The following is a 19,487-nucleotide window of genomic DNA, read 5'->3' on the forward strand; positions in this document are numbered from 1 at the left end:
TACACTGGTTTTATGAGTAACCATGTTTGCAACGAGGTAAGCAGTAAACAGAGTACAGTGTAATGATTAATTACATGAAAATGTTCATTAACTTATCAATACATGTGATGTTCTTACTTAGTTGGATTATTGTTTCACACATAGCTTCAACAGCGTAATCTGCAATACCATTTTTATATGAAGAAAGGTGGCAAAGATATTTTGTAAAATATTATTTAGACTGGGATTAATGATCAAACTGTGATGGACGGAGCATTGACCTCATGTATGTCAGTTAACAAGTGTCAATTAACTCACTCTCTCTCAGTCACGAGCAAACATTCTATCGATTAAACTAAATTTTCGAAGACAATTAGCCTTGAAATTTGGAACGTAGCTCAGAACTGTATAACAGTTAAATGATAGGAAATTTAGAAGTTTGCATAGTGGAAAATCGAATATATTATACGTGTGTTTTCATTAGCGATTTTGAATGTTGTCTTCAGTGAGAATATTGTAGTTTGACACTAGTAGCAGAGACCCCCTCCCCCTCCTTCTACCGGCTGAAGGAACCCCCCTCACTCCTAACCGACACAGCCGTCCATCAATGTCTAACAAGGATAATCCTGTCACCGTTAATTACACTGTCACGAACTATTCCGTACTATTCACAATTTCTGTTTCACTTCCTGATCAAATTGTGATACCTTATAGTTTGGCTTCACGTAAATAACCAATTAATCGCTGCGGTATGCGGTATGCAATTCTTTTAAATCAAGAATTCTGTTAGGTAATTTATAAGTTAGCATTTTTCTTCTTCTTCGAGCAATCATCAAGGTACAGTGCTTTTTTTGATTGGCTGAATGACTTAAGACATCATAGCACCAGCTGAGATTAATCTATATACATTTCAACAAAGTTGGGTTAGTTCCACCATTTATAACTCAAGATTGGCAATACTGATTATAATAATCCCTGATTTGGTGGAATCGTCTCCACCCCAAATAGCAGAATAGGTATTAACATGTAAAAGGTCATGGAGGAATCAAGTAATTAAATATTCTATAAAATAAAGATATATAACAGATTTCTATATAATGGTATGTCCGGAAAATTATGTTTCCTTTATAATAGTAAACGAGCCTTTTAAATTTAATCAACCGTTCTCTGCAAACTTTGTTTTGTGACAGGACAAACATATGATAATTATTTAACCTCTATTTTGAACTTGTTTACATTTATATTCTTGAGAGCATACATTCCCTTGATCAGAGAAACATGGCAAAATCGACTGTGGCGGATATAATACTAAGACCGAAATAAATTACAATGGTCATAAATATAAACTTTTTGACATATTTTCTTGATATTGGCAACATGACAAACTCAACATTGGCTTCGGAAATATAATTCCATCGAATCAAAAGTAATCATACACGTGAAAAGCCTACAAAATTACATGCAAAGCCCGACTTGGAACTTACACTACATTAATATGTTCCAAGTCCTTAATGTGTTCCAAGTTCTTTGCCGTAATATACTTGCTTGATCAATGCTATATTTAAAATTATATTTTTCTTAAATAAAAGTGCATGGATCGTACTACATATAAAAAGCAGCTAAATTATAACTATAAAAATGTACCTTAAGAAACTCAATATTAATTACCCTAATACTGCTGTTTTCAAGATATTTTCCAACAATAATATTGTTCATCAACTCTAGTAAGCTGATATAAACTATTGCTGATATTATTAGTTGCCTATGGGGTTACCACACCAACCAGCCACAGACTGTTTACTTTGTGCAAACCAGTAAAGACTGTTTATTTTTCTTTTATATGGTTTATATTTCAATATAATTGTATCTATATATCATTTCTATTTTAATATAATACTATCAGTTAATCTAATTCGAATACCGCTCGATTGAACTGTATGATTGAAAAACTATCTCATATTGAAATCATTTAACTAGTTTTATAATAGTATATTGTTTGTTCATACTATAACTGTGTAATATTCAAACATTCTCAACTTACGTCTAGACAAGTTACCTAAGTCTTGAACAAGTAGAAATATTTAGCTAATATTGACTTTGCAGCCCTCCAACCACGGTACAAGCACAGGGAACTTATACAATATGCTAAAAGTGCGACAGTTTGGCTGGACGCCAACACGATGCTGGTATAATCTTCAACTCCAGGGTTGTGACATGAACATTACTTGCAGAGACCAGAGTGGGTTGGCAGTGTCATTCTCTACAGACCGCCTGGTTGACGCTGCAGCTTATCCCAACACTAACAAAATTATCTCGCTTATGAAGCTTAAGAAACTTGTCTGTTTAATTTAAAGTAAATATGGAAAATATTGTTATCCTGCACTACTTTAGTAAGTTTGTGTTTTAATTGTAAACTCGAGGCGGTTGAAAAATGTAATTTCTGTATGTCTGTCTGTCTTTCTATCTGGATTCCTGACCCTACGATATCTCCAAAATGAACCGACCTATAGTCTTAAACTTTGCATTAATCTTAGGTTGGTTAATTTTATATTAAAGTACGTAATATCTCAAATACATAAGTTTAGAAGACCACCGGGTTCGTCTGTTGGCGCTGGATTCCCTCGACTCTTTCACGTCTAAACTCTGCAAGGAACTGCATGAACTCTGTAATAACTGCATGAACTCTGTAAGAACTGCATGAACTCTGCAGGAACGGCGCGAGGAGAGGAAAGGTTATCAGCTATTGCGTAATCGGACCGCCAGCCTACCGTAATACATTTGTCAGAAGTATAAGTTTGCCGTGACGGGCATTTTAAAATTCCAGGTTGACCGCCACAACTAAATTGTAATTTTCATTTTTGATAGTTAGTACAGTTTTATTGCAAAACTAGCACACTAAAGCTTGTCGTTACCATTTTCACAGTTGGTCATTGCAATTTGACTGACAGTGACAGCGGCATTGTTTGCTCTTCGTATGTTTTCTCTTCTGTAATTGCCATCTTGCACATGTATGTTATATTCTCGATATAAATGGTTCATCAGACCTATGTGCCAAATATCTCGAGAACAATTTCATCTGTAGAATGAAGTTTGGCTGAGCGTGTTTGAAGCTTATCACTCAGTAGGTGGACACAATTTCTATTTTTGTGCCGGGGGCTCCTTGAAGATCTTTAGTTTCATCTGTCAAGAATGAAATGGGTTATAGTCTTGAAATTTTGCATGGAACCTGCCTGTTACGTGACACGTGGTGTGGCGTACTACTACGTTGTAAATATTTACACTGAATATAAAAATGTGACTGTATTGTCACCAGGCACAATACTTTACACCGCAATGTGCAAAGAGGTTAAAGTAAAAACCAACTAATCTAAAACGCATTTTAAGACGGTTGTTATTATGCAATCCAAGGGAAATCGGGATAGACGTTTTTACAAAGAAGTTTAACTGATCTAAAGAAGAAGAGGGGAATCTCAAATAAAAAGTATGCTCTATTACTTTTTTGCTTAAAGTTTGTTATTGACGATGGAAGGTTTGAAAGGATAGTAGGATTTCGGGCATTTTCCATAACACATTTATGACACAACGTTTCGTGTATTGAAATGTATCCTCTTCGTCAGGTGAGAATGTAATTACTACATAAAGAAGAAAGAAAACAAGAATAAAAGAAGAGAAAGAATAGAGGTCAAACATTATACAAGGTGTTTGAAAAGTCTGGGTACGGCTTAATATTTTACAAACCATAGCAGATAACATATATAAACTTTGCACAGTGTCATATGGCTATGTAAACTATTTTTCCTTGCTATTACCATGACATGCCAACCATGGGGGAACGGCCCACAGAGGAAAACATGGAAATCATGGAAGCCGTGCCCAGACTTTTCAAACACCTTATATTATTAATTCGTAATAATGAAGTGTTCGTAGTTTGAGTCGTAAACAACAATTGTCAACGACAAACAAATATAGCTGATCTGTCAGCCTAGGCTAGAGCCCCGCTGTCATTATAGGGCATGTCGGTTCGACGCTGGTGCTGTTGATCACATTACACACAATTAGCCGACATTAGTTACATGTAACCGAGCCGCCCATGTGTCATACCTCCTACTCCTCTCCTCTGTACCCATCAAACATATTTTCTCAGTTTATTGCTATGGATAAAACTAGATGATTAACTTCTTTGCGTTATTAAATTGACTCAGTATCATGACGTAAACGAAACAATCATTGATGTGCTATTTCCTAATTCATCACCCGAGTTCATTTCTTCATCACATTTTGTCTAAGAAGTGGCAGCCGGAAGGCATCTAATTATAATAATAAATGCATTATCTGACGTCACCACCTGTAGGTTTATTGATACAAGAATATCGCATAGTAACATGCATTTTATGTAAACTGAAGATGATTAGAATTTATATTGAATTTTTTTATCACGTTACAGGCTTCCCTGATTTTTACCTCGAATCACCTTGTCACCAACCTTTAACATTGAATGGCTTGGTCTGTTTAAAAATTTATCTATTCTATGATTTTTTGTTGGTATCATAATTACACGTAGGACAAACGTAAAAAAAAACATTCACTAACGCTCAGCAAGTGCCCATGGAGTAGAATAGAAATTTCTTTATTTCCAATTTCACAATATACAAAAAGAGGAATTTAGGGCCTCATGTTCCTCTCTTACATTTCCCCATATCAATTAGGCAGGGTGCACACTGAAGAAACCTGTTTCAGGAAACCGTTTTCATGAAATTGGTTTCAAGAAAACCATTTAATTTAAATATGCACACAGCAGAAACGGATTTCCATCAGTTTCATGATGGATTCGGATGATGATGATGTGGTTATTTTGTGGTGGTGGCTAAAGAAAAAGAAAAGAAGAAAGTATTGGGTTCACCCGTTGATCAGGGATCGTCAACACAGTACTTACGTTGTAGCTCGTCTTCTTTGCCAAAATTTAAGGGCAGTGATGAAAATGTATGTCATCGTATTGTTGACAAAAATTTGAAAACAGCAAAGGCTATCAGGAATTATCTTAAAACATATTTTTTGATTCCAGGGATAGCAATTCCGCCACAATGGGAGTTGACACATGAAAGCAGGGATTAGGTGCAGGCCATATTGTTGTTGCATTGAAGTATGTGCAAAGGCTTAACTGCTTTATTCAATAATGTATATGTCTTTTAAAGTCGACATATTGTTTATCGTGTTATACTTATTGCCGATTGCCATGCTCCTTGTACTTTATCCCTATTGCTGTATTCCTTTAGGAAATCATAGAGGCAAGGATGGTTTTCGACAGCTTCTGCTAACTTCCCTTGGAAATAAATTTCTGCCATACTAAAACAGCAAATTCTTTTCGATATATTAGGTTAGAGATGTGTCATTAAAAACGTTACATAATTTTAATGAATATAAGTATCAATGGTATTGGTACCGAAAATCGAAAAAATAAGTATCGACACTATAGTATTACTTTTATACTGTGGAAAGCACTTTTAATAATTTATTTAAGTCATACATGGTATTAAAATCACTTGAAACATGAAACTAAAGCCATTATGAAATATGTTTTTTGGGTTGCGTGTAAACCAGTTTCAAGAAATCTATGAAACTACAGTTTCATGAAACGCAGTGTGCACAGCCCTGCGTTAATCTAACCTATCTGTTGCAAGCAACTAAAGTTTCTCGTTTCATGAAATCGGTTTCCTGAAACAGGTTTCTTCAGTGTGCACCCTGCCTTACATGTATACAAAACAATCAAATAAATAAGCCATATAAATAATGACAGAAAGATAAATTTTTTCAAACATTTTCAAATTGCTAAAATCAAACAACATTCTTAAGCAACAGTAACTGTGTCAATAAAACTAAATTCCTTCATAGTTGTATAAAATACTTATTATAATCGAACAAAAACCTTTTCACGAATAAACCATTCACTATCACAATCATACCACTTGCTCTTTAGCTCACCCCAGTAAGGCCCGAGATCTAAGGCGCACCAGGCGCGATCATCCTGTTCAAATCATCATTGAGGTGATTTGAACAGGCAGGGAATTCCACTGTCATCAAGTAGAAACTAAATGACTTATCATACGCAACAGTTCTAGGGGGAGGGTGCTAGGACTGAGGACCCATATATTGACCCACTTGCACTCCTTTGTGCTAAAAACTCAAAATTTTCAGAGAAATATTTTTGGAAATTTCGTGTGGACAAAAGATTGAGTAAGAGACATAATTTGTTATAAATCTCTGATCAGCTAACTTTAAAATATCTGATTGAATATAGCATGGCGTTATGTGCTCATCTCTTGGTGTGTCAAAAGCTTAGCGTAAACAGTAGTTTTGGGTGCTTTGCAGTCTTTCACAAAATGATACAGTCATGTCATTTAAGACAGAGTTGCATAACAATGGAATATACCATCATCGATCTCGGTATTTCTTCTGGATGGAAATAAAGATTGATGATTAATTAATTTATTGATTGATTGATTAATTAATTTATTGATTGATTGATTGATTGATTGATTGATTAATTAATTAATTAATGTATTGATTGATTTATTGATTCACTTATTTATTTATTGATTAATGTACTTATTGGGTGGGGAAACCGAGTTCATCAGTCTGCACTAAACTAATAACACTCAAAAGTTTTAAAATAAAATAAGGGAATGAATTAACATTATAAACAAAATTGTCATTAACAAATGAAAAAATATTTAAACTCTAAAAGAAACGATACAAGACCAGAGCATGTACCTGAGTACATTAAGTTAATAAAAAATGTAAAATTAGAAAGGAATATAACTTATGTAGGATATCTATGTTCACTGCCGTTAAAAAAATAAATAAATAAAAGTATTCTTCACAACTTTTAATATTTTTAATTTACAAATTATTTATTTTTACAATAATGAGCCTACTGGTAAGTGTAATTTTTAGTGGTATTTAAACCTAGGAATGGGTTTATTTAATCTATAAATATATCAATATTTCTCCACCGTGTTACAGAGCAAAATGTGAGAGCCCACTTAGTTTCTCCGCCGTATTACAGAGTAGTATGTGGGTGGCCACTTAGTTTCTCTAAGGTTCCCTTGTGGGCACACAAGTAAGACTGACGTTGCAGGGCGACTTCTCTTATGTACTTTTTATCATGTCTACTAACATATTAAAAAAAATCATATTCAAACACTAGTGTATAACCAAAAAATCAATTCTATCTTAAATTTACACGTCCTGTACAGAACTCAAGAATAATTCACAGTGATAATAAACTTTGAAAGCTTATCACAAATAATAACAGTTGTGGGATTACACCGCGTCAAAACTTGGTAATTAATCGTAAATTAACCAGATAACCTAAACGCTACTAGCCAAGGCCTGTGACGAGAAGGATGCACTTAGTCCTGCTATCATGTTTGGCTGCTAGCCAACAGTGGTTGTATAAGCTTGCCTAATTACAGCTTGAAATGTTTGTCTGGCTTGCAGCTGAGTGTTATGAAGTCGCGAGTTCTACTCTGTTACTTACCAGCGATATACGTACCAGTTTGCAGAAGTCACTGTACTCCTAACATAACATTAAGTCTGAGTACCCTGGGAATACACCAAATAAAGAGCTTATGTAACAACTTTTATCTTTCCATCATATGATCGTATTTTACTTTAGTATCCTCGATTTTATTCATACAACTAGTGTTGTTTTACTGGTACAAAGCTTTGTGTACTGTGTTGTTGGTTGTGTATAAAGGGCATCCCAACATCCTTTATAGGGTTTGTAAGGGCAAGTAACATATTGCTCCTAACGGTCATGGTTACTGGAAGATATCCCATAACTGGATCAGTTAAAAATAATTGGTTATATTAGTTGAAAGAGCAATGAATTGGAGCTATGAAGCTGTGAAGCCAAAATGGTGCATTAGCCACTATAATTGTATTAGTGGATTATTTAATATTTAAGGCCATCCTGGCGAAGCGCTAATTCAGGAGTCCATCACTGTTTCTTATACACACTTACAGCTCAATAACACCCTAAAATAATGTTTAACTGTAAATGTCTATATTAACGAGGATATTATTAAATAGATATTATAACTAACTTCATATAAACATTCATTATATGGCACATAGCAGTGTTTGTAGGATAACTGCATAAACAATTAATGAATATTCAATATACGGCTCGCTACACTCGCTTCCTTCCTTAGAGTCTAACCTCAGAGATCTTGGATCGTGCCGACCCCTGGAAATCGTGGCATGTTATAATGTGTGGGAAGAAAATTTCAAGTGCCTGCTTACTGCGTTACACCGTTATTATTAACGGTGGGCTTCATAGTAATGTAATAACATCCTCAATACATTAAAAATTTTATTTTGTCAATGGTACCATTTGTAGTACACGTTAAGTAAAACTTTCGCTTTTCAGTTAAAACCTCAAATAATATTCTTTTCTTGTTTAACTTTGAGACAGAAGCAACTACAAAATGGGTTGGGAATTTTTTATTGAACATAAAGTGGAGAAATGTTTACGATTATTTTAATGTTTAAATTTAAACCAATTAAGTTTAAGCTTCTCTTAATTTTGGTTTGAATAAAAATAATTGAGTATTAATGGACGCATTCATAATTTTGTGCTTCGTATCAGTGTTTAATTAATATCCACACTAAATTAAATGAATACAATTCTTCAATGATACCATTTATAGTAAAGGCTAGGTAACAATTCTCCATTGTTATTTGCAGTGTACAACTATTATTATAAATGTATTTTATCATCTTCGTTTAGAAGTGTCCTTCAAGTAAAACCTAAAATATTTTATTCCTAATTAACTGTAAATGTAATTAATTATATAATTAGTTTGAATAGTGCGATATAAAGAATCTTAAGGATCTTAATCTTAATAAAGAAGTTGTTATATTAGTGCTGCTTTCAGTACTTTAAATATAAAAAAATGTTTCAACTTCTTCCAAATGTTATAATACACCCATGCATTTAAATGGAATATTTGTTATACGAATAGGGCAAAGGCCTCTTACAATATAAAAGTGCATACACTTATATGTAGTTGTAGTGTTTAATTTATAATGTTCCGACAGAATTGGTTCATTAGGTTCCACAGGATCGAGGGTCGGACATACGTCAATGCATGAATTCAAACTTTCACATATAAATATTGGTAGTATATTTATAACTATATAATTATTACTACAACTAGTTATTGTAAATAAATTATATTATATTCCCAAGACGTTCATTGACAATATACTACAGTCAATACAGGCCTACTACATTGTTAATTATTTTTAAATGTAAATTTTTATGTCGTACCGTAATTAATTATTGAACGTAATTTTATTTTACGTGCCAGTTACGATGTTGTAATATGAATGTTTTTATTTTATTTTATTTTATTTATTTGTCTTTAGAGGTTAAATGGAGGAGATGTCTTTTTAGTCATAACTTCGCTTCTATAAAATAAAGACAATTTTCGTTGTATTAGTTTATATTATTCAGTGGCCTACTTAGAAACTTCCATCTACATGATACTGCATTGTCATTTTGCATGAAACACTACATAAGCTGCCACTTAATAAAGCCTGATCACAAGCTTACTTAAAGTAATGTACACTATGTACAGTCACTGCCAAACAGCGATTTCTGTAAATTAAGTTATCCTTGTAAAGTGCAGCAGCAGTTCAGCTTAAGCCCGTAATTAGTTTGCAGGAGAGCCGCTACGCTGCGCTGCGCTGGGAGGGAGCCAGCGTAGATAGACGTGATGTATGCGACGCGGCGGGGGCGCTGTTCCAGCCTTTGTCTCTTACAGTTCCGGCTACCCAAGTGTTTTGTTATACACAATGAACACAGGGTAGTTATTAGCAATGAATACAATTATTCATTGTTATTAGTTTACACAAATAGTGAGTATGTTACAGGCCAGTATGAGTAAAAAAGGCCAGTACGGCTATGAACATTTTAAAAGAATTGTAATGTCCTGTAGTTGGAGTGCATAAGAATAGTGCCTGTATACGAGTACAATGTTTATAATATACAGTATAGAAGTTATCACAGGTAAACTTTGTTTTATAATTATACATAAAATGAAATCAAAATTCTTTATTTATGCAGGCAAAGTTAGGGCCGCATGGCCTTTTCATACACTTAACCTACGACAACGTAAAATTAAAATAATCAATTAAATATTACCTTAAGAATACAAATTAAAGAAATAATTACATTTAAACTATGTGGAGAAATTAATATCATATTTTAACACGTAACAATGAAAATTTAACAAATTAGTAAATTAACTAATTCTTTAATTCTTAAAACACATAAAATAAAATTATACTTTAAACATACAAATAAAACTAAAGTAGTTATTATAACGTGTTATAGCTAATAAATCCTTTTATTACAGACAATCTTACATTCATCACTCTGCCAGTGTCACGCCAACAGCATCTCAGACCGAATCTGCCCCAGCTAGCCGTTAGGCACGGCGCCCACTGCGACCGGCCCGGCCTTTTTGTGAAGTCGAAATACACGCAATCAAATGGACACCCACCAACTGCGACCGGCCCGGCTCGGCCTTTTTGTGAAGTCGAAATACACGCAATCAAATGGACACCCGCCCACTGCGACCGGCCCGGCCCAGCCCAGCCCGGACCGGTCGCAGTAGGCGGGTGTCCATTTGATCGTATGCATTTTGACAGAGTATAAAAGGCCGGGCCAGGCCGGTCGCAGTGGGCGCCGTGCTCTTAGATACACATCTTTCAGTTTCGCCGCAAACCAGTTTTTATAGATTGTTACATAAAGTATTTGTTATCAAAAAATATTTTCTTAAAAGTAAAATATTTCACCTAAGAAAGGCTAACACAGCATGCATGTATTTGTACTTCCCTTTGGGTAAATGTTTAAAAAGACTCACTACAGTGTGCTTGTTTTGTACATTCTCATAATATAACACTGCTTGAACTCTGGGAGAATTATCCATAACAAGATAAAAAATAAGTACTATTACTTAACATAATCAGTGCATAATAAGTGGTGATGCTATTGTCTTCGAATGGCTTTGAAACAAATGTCACCGTTTCCAGGAAAGTATAATGTTATTACTCCAAACTATACAGAGGATGTTTGAAAGTCATAGTGTATCCTTTTCCCCATACTTTTCTACAACACAACCTAGATCTCGAACTTGGATTTTGCTTCTATAAAATTTTGAATAAATAATTACAATTTTTTATTAAGAGTGGGTAACACAGAAATGGTTATTGAAGTTACCATTTCCCTTTATATGCCACATTACATAAAGTGTATATGAAGCCCACTTTACACGATTGTTCGCTGAGTGTTAGCGAAGCCTATTGCTCGATGAGCTGGAACAACTTCATTTCTGTCTGTCTGACATGGAGTACCTCAAAAATGAATTTATTCTAACAAATATGTAATTCAATATTTACAAATGATTCACTTTTGAATTACTTGGCCACTTTTACAAGTAATGTGGCCAGGGTTACAAACTAAATAATAATCCTTATCCAGTCTAACCCGGCAAACAGGTTCCTTATCAGCTGAGCTGCTCTCCGTGGCATCCGCTTCCGATAAGCTTATCGCTAAATTGAAGGCTAATCACTATACTGTAGACTGATAAAAACAAAAACGTTGTTTCCTTTGATAGCCAGACTATTGTAAAATAAAAGCTATTTTAAGATAACTAAAAAATAGAGTGATTTTGTTAAGTAACAATTATTATTATTATATACCACCACATATACTGTAATTAAGTTAGAATTATGTTTTAAAAAAACCAATTGAAAGTTTCATTGGGTCTTTTTCGTTTAAGGGCCAGCACAAAAGACCCTAGCTTGCCTATTCAAAACTCAGATCACGCGATGCTTGCCCGCTGCGCAGCGCTTTGCGCTGCTTGCTCTTGTAGAAAAAAAATTAACTCGAGCTTGCAAAGTCCAAGCCCAGATCAACTCACCACGTTTTATTGAACAAGAAATACTAACTATAACTCACAGAACTAACGCAGGTTGCATTACAGGCAAAAGATAAGCGGCGCGCGTTATCACTGATAAGATAAGACGAGTTTATACTAGAAGTAGTACCTGGACTACTGCCTTACGAACTAATAACACCAAAAAAAAACCGATTAAATGCACTGTCAGTCAGGTATAGTATGTTTGTAAGGTGCTGGCCCTTCAACGAAAAAGACCCGTTTCATTTAATAACAGAAAAGACTTAGGTTTATAAGAAAACGAATTTATATTGGTGGATCGTTTTATTTCCTGAGGCAGTTTGTTAAAAACCTTTGATCCGTTGTAGCAAAAACCTTGTTTAAAAACACATTTATTGATTTTTGGTGCTCGGAAAATTCGTCTAGCTATACTTCTAGTTGCATATACCAAATCTACCGTCCCTAGATTGCCCCCTCCTAAAGTAAAAAATCTATAAAACCTTATATACAAACAAATACTGCAGTGGCATTATATTTCATTGCTGAAATAGGGGAAAAGAGCTATCTCATTCGTTTTTTTTATATTATACTTACAAAATGATTTTGTAGAATTCTCGATTTTTCTATTAAGCAATTAAACGTTCCTCCCCAACAAACTACTCCATAGTGTAATATCGAATCAACCAAACCATAATACAATATTTGAACATAACAACATATATATTTTTATTATAACAAAAATCATCACAAAAATGACTTAAAAATACAATTTTCTAATTGTTGATTTTAATTTCGTCTGCAGGATTGTAATATGATTTTCCCAAGTTACCTTTTTGTCTAGAATGACTCCAAGATATTTGAAGTCCTCTACCTTTTCTATTACTTTGCAATTACAATTTTCATAATTGCATTCTAAATCATGAAATTTAAAATTGGCTTAAAAATTGAACTTACCTACTAAAAAAACTAACTAATTTTCTTGAAAATTTGCACGATTTCACTTTTAACCTTAGAATTGTAAGGTGGGGTGTATTACACCCCAGCAGTGTTTGTTTGTTTCAGCACTCAGAGTAGGAATGAGTGGGGGGAATCTCGTGGCCTTGTAAATTCAGTTGGGCTGTTGACCTAGACGTGGGCAGACGAGCAGAGTTGCCATCGCTACCTGCAGGTAGTTATTATGTGTTTTCTAAAAGCTTGTATGCAGTGGGGTGTATGACACCTCACCTTACCATTTATTTTTACTGTCAGCAATCTTACTTGTACTGTATTACTTTTGATTCTAAGTTAAGTGTTTATGAATTAAGCTATATTGTAATCATCTTACTATCGCAAACTAACCTAAAACACTTCCTTTCTTCTAAGTGTCTAACTTTCAGAACCTAACCTAAAAAGCCTTGCTTTACAATCTTTTTTGCGTTCCAGGTTAGACGATGGAAAGTCTAAATGAAGATGAGATTGCTCGGCTACTCTGGGTGGATAACGAAGACGAACACGGAGAAAGACATGATGCTAACATCATACCGCAGGTCATGGAAGAAGAACTCGAAGAAAGTGACGTGCAGCCAGCTGACGCAGTTGCTATCAGGATGGATGAGGAAATTGAACTAGGCCCTCTTGTTCTTGGCAAGAACAATACAACTGCTTGGAGTGTAGTAGCTCCTACTAAAAGAGGTAGGGCCTTAGCTAGAAACATTTTAATTATAAAGCCTGGTCCGAAGAATGGGGCAGAACGAGCAGAATCTCCACTTGAAGCATGGAATTTACTTTTTACTCAGGAAATGTTGAACTTAATTGTTTTGCATACTAACCAAGAAATTGAAAGAAAGTCTGCCCACTACTCTATCGGTAACTATTCTGTAAATCCAACAACTTGTCCAGAAATCAAAGCTTTGATTGGTTTGTATTACCTGGCTGGCGTGCTACGTGGGTCAGGTTTAAATGTCGAAGATTTATGGTCACCAATCTATGGCTACAACCTATTTAGAGCAACTATGTCTATGAAAAGGTTTTTGTTTCTAACTGACTGTTTGCGTTTTGACGACAAAAGGACCAGGCTAGAGAGAGTAAGAAACGACAATTTTACACATATAAGAACTCTTTGGAACTCTTTTATTGAAAATTCTAAGAGATTATATTCACCATCAGCTCATGTAACCATAGACGAGCAACTTGTTTCATGTAGAGTAAGATGCCCATTTCTTTTGTACATGCCCAACAAGCCAGGGAAGTATGGCATTAAATTTGTCATGATGAACGATGCAAAAACTTACTATATGTGTGATGCCATTCCTTATGTTGGTGAAGTTACTGACAAACTTCCAAATGAGCTGGTTCCTGAGTATTATGTACGAAAATTAAGTGAATCCATCTCAGGAACAAAGCGCAACATCACTTGTGACAATTGGTTCACAACTGTTCCATTGGTGGACCGCATGTTGGAAAGAGAGCTGACGATGATTGGAACTTTGAGGAAGAACAAGCCTCAAATCCCACCATGTCTGTTTCAAGAAAGGGCAGTTAACAGCTGTGTTTTTGTTTTTGACGCAAACAAGACACTGGTATCATTCAGCCCAAAAAGGAAGAAAAATGTTGTTTTGGTGTCATCTATGCACCACGATGATACTATTGATGAAGAAACAGGCAAACCTGAAATAATTATTGTGTACAATAAGAACAAAGGAGGGACTGACTCTTTTGATAAACTATGTGCAACATTCTCCACCTCAAGAAAGAATCTTCGATGGCCAATGCAAGTTGTCTATGGTATGCTCGACCAAGGTGGTGTGAACGCGTATGTTTTATTTGTTCTTGCAAATCCACAATGGAAAGAAAAGAAACAACACAACAGGCGTTTCTTTTTGAAAGATCTCAGCTCAGCATTGACTCGCGAACACATGATTGCAAGGAGTCAGCAGGGAAACATTCCCAGACAATTGAAATTACAAATTAAAGCCATCCTTAGTTACAATGAAGAAAGAGAAGATCAAGAAGCTGAGGAGGATCAAGAAGAGCAGCCAGACAACAAGCAAAAGCGGTGCTACATGTGTGATCGTAAAAAGGACAGGAAATCTAAATCTAGGTGCAATGGCTGCAAGAAGCCTGTATGCAAAGATCATTCTGTGGACTTATGTAAAAATTGTAGTGACTGAGAAATCAATGAAAACTGTTGTGAGATGTTTTAACAACATTTTACTATTAACTTGTAAGTCATAATCAAAATGTATTTACAATATGTGAATTAAATATTAAAAAGTAAAAAAAAACTAACAAAAAGTATTTACAAATATAAAAAAATTGTGCTAAAAGTTTTTGTGCTAAGACTAATAAAAAATATAGAAAATTAAAGTAGAGTAGTTGTAGATTAAGTAGATTTGTATTTTATAGGCAATAAACAACTTCTGTTTTGAAAAAAACTGTTTTTTACTTGGGGTGTGCCACACCCCACCTCACCGTATTGGAAACGGAAGTTCACCTTACCATTCTAGGGTTAAATAGGCAACATTGAATTCAATTAATGTGCAGGTCAATACTTCGTATTTGGCTTAGCTGTAGCGAAAATGATTAGATGATTTAGCACTAAAAACCGGAGTGCATTCACATAACATTTAAAGTGTGATGTAATGGTACGTGTAGCCTAATGAAATTAGCTATAGATTTGAAATGTTGCCTACAATCTCATCGAAGGATGTGTTTTATTAGTTGTTAATTTCAATTATGGATACAATGAACTTTTGTGGATACAATGTACAGGTTTTACCAACGAAGTGGTAACGACGACAATGAAACTAGTCCATTTGGTAAGAGGTTTGTCGTGTACAAGGCCCCTGATTGGATTTCCCTCATCCATTTTGTTTATGGGAGAACCACTGTGCAAGGACGTAGCTAGTGAGGGGACCCAAGGGGTCCGGACTCCCTCCCCCAATTTTTAATTTTTTCAATTACTTTTTTAGCAAACGATTATTATTATTATTTACACAATTCAGTAATACTGACATGTACTGGTGAAAGATCGTTTTCAACATATAAACAGGTCAGTAACTATTTAAGAAGGTAAATGGGGCCTTACAATTCTGTCTATTATGGGAAATATATCAGTTTTCATGAAATCTCCCTCCTCCCCCAGCAATTTTCTTGCTATTTTCTTGCCACTGTGTGTAAATACTCAAGCAATCTGGTCTTTATACTCAAAGTAGAAGATATAGCAAAGTAATTGTTTGCTGTTAAACAACTATTTTACCGTTGTTGTTAAGCAATATTTCAAATGTGTGTTCCTTCCTTCAAGACGCCAAAGGAAGTATGGAATACGTGAACGTGATTCCAAGATGTACAGAAACGTTTACTGTATAAAAACATAAACACAGACGCCACGACGAGCATTGTCTTATTGTTTATTATTTGATTTACACTAATGATAGTAAAACTAATTTAATGGTTTATAAAATACATTTTGCTTTAAAATTGTATTTACTATCATTTGAAACCGTATGTGAAAAAAGTATTCTGCACGTACTACTTGATACGTGGACATGTTACACATTGTTCTCGTGTGTTCTATAGAAATTAATAATTGGAACTTTTATCTAACACACTTTATCTTTTCCCCCTCTAGAATTTTAACAAGAAATATATGAGCTAACCACTGTAAAAGAGAGCACAATTTCACTTTGTCTTACTGTATTTTCTATTTACAGTAAGCATCGTGTCCAGAATAAAATTTCAATACAGTATTATATATTTTTAATATTATCTTTCGGTCTTTTTCGTTTAAGGGCCAGCACCTTACAAACATACTATACCTGACTGACAGTGCATTTAATCCTTTTTTTTGTGTTATTAGTTCGTAGGGCAGTAGTCCAGATACTACTTCTAGTATAAACTCGTCTTATCTTATCAGTGATAAACGCGCGCCGCTTAACTTTTGCCTGTAATGAAACCTGCGTTAGTTCTGTATGAGTTTTGTGTGAGTAAGCAGTCATGGCGTTGTTGATCTGGGCTTGGACTTTGCAAGCTCGAGTTATTTTTTTCTAAAAAAGCAAGCAGCGCAAAGCGCTGCGCAGCGGGCAGGCATCGCGTGATCTGAGTTTTGAATAGGCAAGCTAAGGTCTTTTGTGCTGGCCCTTAAACGAAAAAGACCCTTATATTTTAGTTAGGCAACGTGTTTTCAAAATCTACATTACAATATCAGAGAACTGGTAAACCGTAAATGACAGGATAAAAAATACCAAAATTTCGGGTTTGTAATGTATTAAATGCTGTATAAGTTTTTAATTAATTATAAAAATATGATTTCATCAATGAGTATACCAATATATACCACAAAATGTATCCAGAACACTTTCTTCCTTAAGACACAAAGGGTAGACTGAGACAGAACTAAAGGCGCCGATAACTGCAGCTATTGTTTTTATAGGCGCAATTAGGCGTCCATTGTTGGATCCCGTTGTCATTATACTAGTCCCTGTCACCACCCTTAACCTCTCTTTTGTTTTCAATTGGGTCTTACGAGTGTTTATATTGGGGCTATTGAAACCTCTGTATTAGTTTCTCAGAAAATGAAAATAACAACTGTTAATTAAGTCAAATAACTTCTAGCTTTACTATAACTACAGTTGTTTCAGGGTTTCATTACACGTTTCCATTCATGATTTGTTTACTTTAATATCTATTAATAGTTTAATTATTTAAACTAAATGAATCTTTCAAGTTTTAGAATCTTTTTTAACGAAAGCGGCCTTTTATCTATTCTCGGGAGTCATAAAAATCATGCGAGGATCTGTGAAAACGTCATCTACTTCTATTAAAAAGACGCAATGGCCCAACATGGATAACTTACCTCTGTCACCACCCTTAAACCCTATTTTGTATTCAATTGGTTCGAGCGTTTATATGGGTGATATTGAAACCTCAATATTAGTTTCACAGTAAATTAATAGAACACTCGTTAATTAAGTCAAATAAGTTAATTTAAAACAAATATGCAACCGTTTAATTACATTAAAATATTACTTTCCTCAGTTTTATTATACGTTAACGGGTTGTTTATTTTGATATATCTAAACATATTTATTTTTCAAACTAAATAAATTATATATTTTAAAATCTGCTTTAACAAAAAGCAGTCTTTTATTTATTCTTGAGAGTCATAAACCCATGCGAGGATCTATGAAAAAGTCATCTACTTCTATTACGAAGACATAAGAACCCAACATTATTATTGTAACCAGATATGAGAACTCATTAAAATTTACATTTTAACAAAATACTACTAATAATATTGAAGTAGTGTAATATGATACACTCACGGAAGATTGAGGCGATTAAAAGTGATTCTTCACACACTAGTATATCAATATTTTGAGTGTAACTCCTGAAACTCCATTGTTGTTATCTAAAATGAAGCTGTAAATTAGTGTGATCCCTATAACACTTATGATTTTATCTTGTATGTGCATACAAAGGTAATAGTAACCGAAATGTTATAAATGTAATAAAAAAAGTTATTTGTGTTGGTATAGTTTATAGGACTTAAAATTATTATTCTTCTCAAATCACATTTTTCGCTAATCAAACTTCCATAACTATATGGTGCCAATTAACGAATAAAGTGAATCTCATGCTCCGAAAGCTTAGATTTCGAAGAGGTTTTTATAGCATTTGCTGGCAATTATTTACGAGTTATTTACGAGTAACATTTCTAATCAATTGGATTACTAATCTCTAAATTCAATCTCATCCTTCTTGCATTTAACTCACAGTATAATACGATAACAATGGTAATTTCGAGGAATATAACAAAATAATTCAGAGATTCAAATTTTTTTGTACATTTTTAAATCTAATAAACTTATTGAAGGGCGAGTTATATAACTAAAAAGATCACTTTAACACTAGGTTCAGATCACCCTGTTTTTAATATAGTAAAGTAATCGGGTGGATATTGAATAATGTAATATCGACTCGCCCCTCAGGCTCTGCAAACAATGTTACGTTTGCACACTTGAACTCTGCCAGAGGACTGTGTTGGCTCCCGTCCATATGTGGAGTATAATATATTGAAATTCTGTTTTTTCTTAGAGACACTTATAAATAACGTTTTACATTACCTTTGTCGGATTATCCACAGTATGAAGTAGTTACCAAATGTACGCAGAGTTACTGTTAGCGAGTTATCCTACAAAACATGAGCTACTGCTCGAACACTTGCTACACAATCCCCAGCGGTTGAAATGTGAACTGATTGTAACCTCTAGAACAGTTTTATAAATGTTACACATATATTATATATGTATGTGCGCTGTGTGTGTGCGCGTGTGTTTGGAACCGATGTGTTTTAGTTGGACAATGAAAATTATGCAAATGAGACCTTCTTAAGATATATTTGGAGGAAAATTTTGTTCGTTCCTAAATGTTTTTCAATCATTTTACTCTCTGGAATCAACATGGTTTTACCTTTAAATTCCATATTTTCCATTTCTAAGATAATTTAATATTAGGCCCAACTTGGATAAGCGTTTACAATAGGGGGTACAATGTTATTGA

General features: G+C 34.3%; 1 protein-coding gene across 1 annotated transcript; it reads left to right on the forward strand.

Annotated features, from left to right (window-relative positions):
• Nucleotides 1-13,378: 13,378 nt before the first annotated feature.
• Nucleotides 13,379-15,097, forward strand: LOC124353102 (piggyBac transposable element-derived protein 4-like). Its single transcript, XM_046802966.1, has 2 exons — nt 13,379-13,619; nt 14,172-15,097. The coding sequence occupies exons 1-2, from the start codon at nt 13,379-13,381 to the stop codon at nt 15,095-15,097; spliced, it is 1,167 nt and encodes a 388-aa protein (XP_046658922.1).
• Nucleotides 15,098-19,487: the final 4,390 nt, after the last annotated feature.

The sequence above is a fragment of the Homalodisca vitripennis genome, chromosome 1, assembly GCF_021130785.1.
Source record: "Homalodisca vitripennis isolate AUS2020 chromosome 1, UT_GWSS_2.1, whole genome shotgun sequence".
In the NCBI taxonomy this organism is placed as follows: Eukaryota; Metazoa; Arthropoda; class Insecta; order Hemiptera; family Cicadellidae; genus Homalodisca; species Homalodisca vitripennis.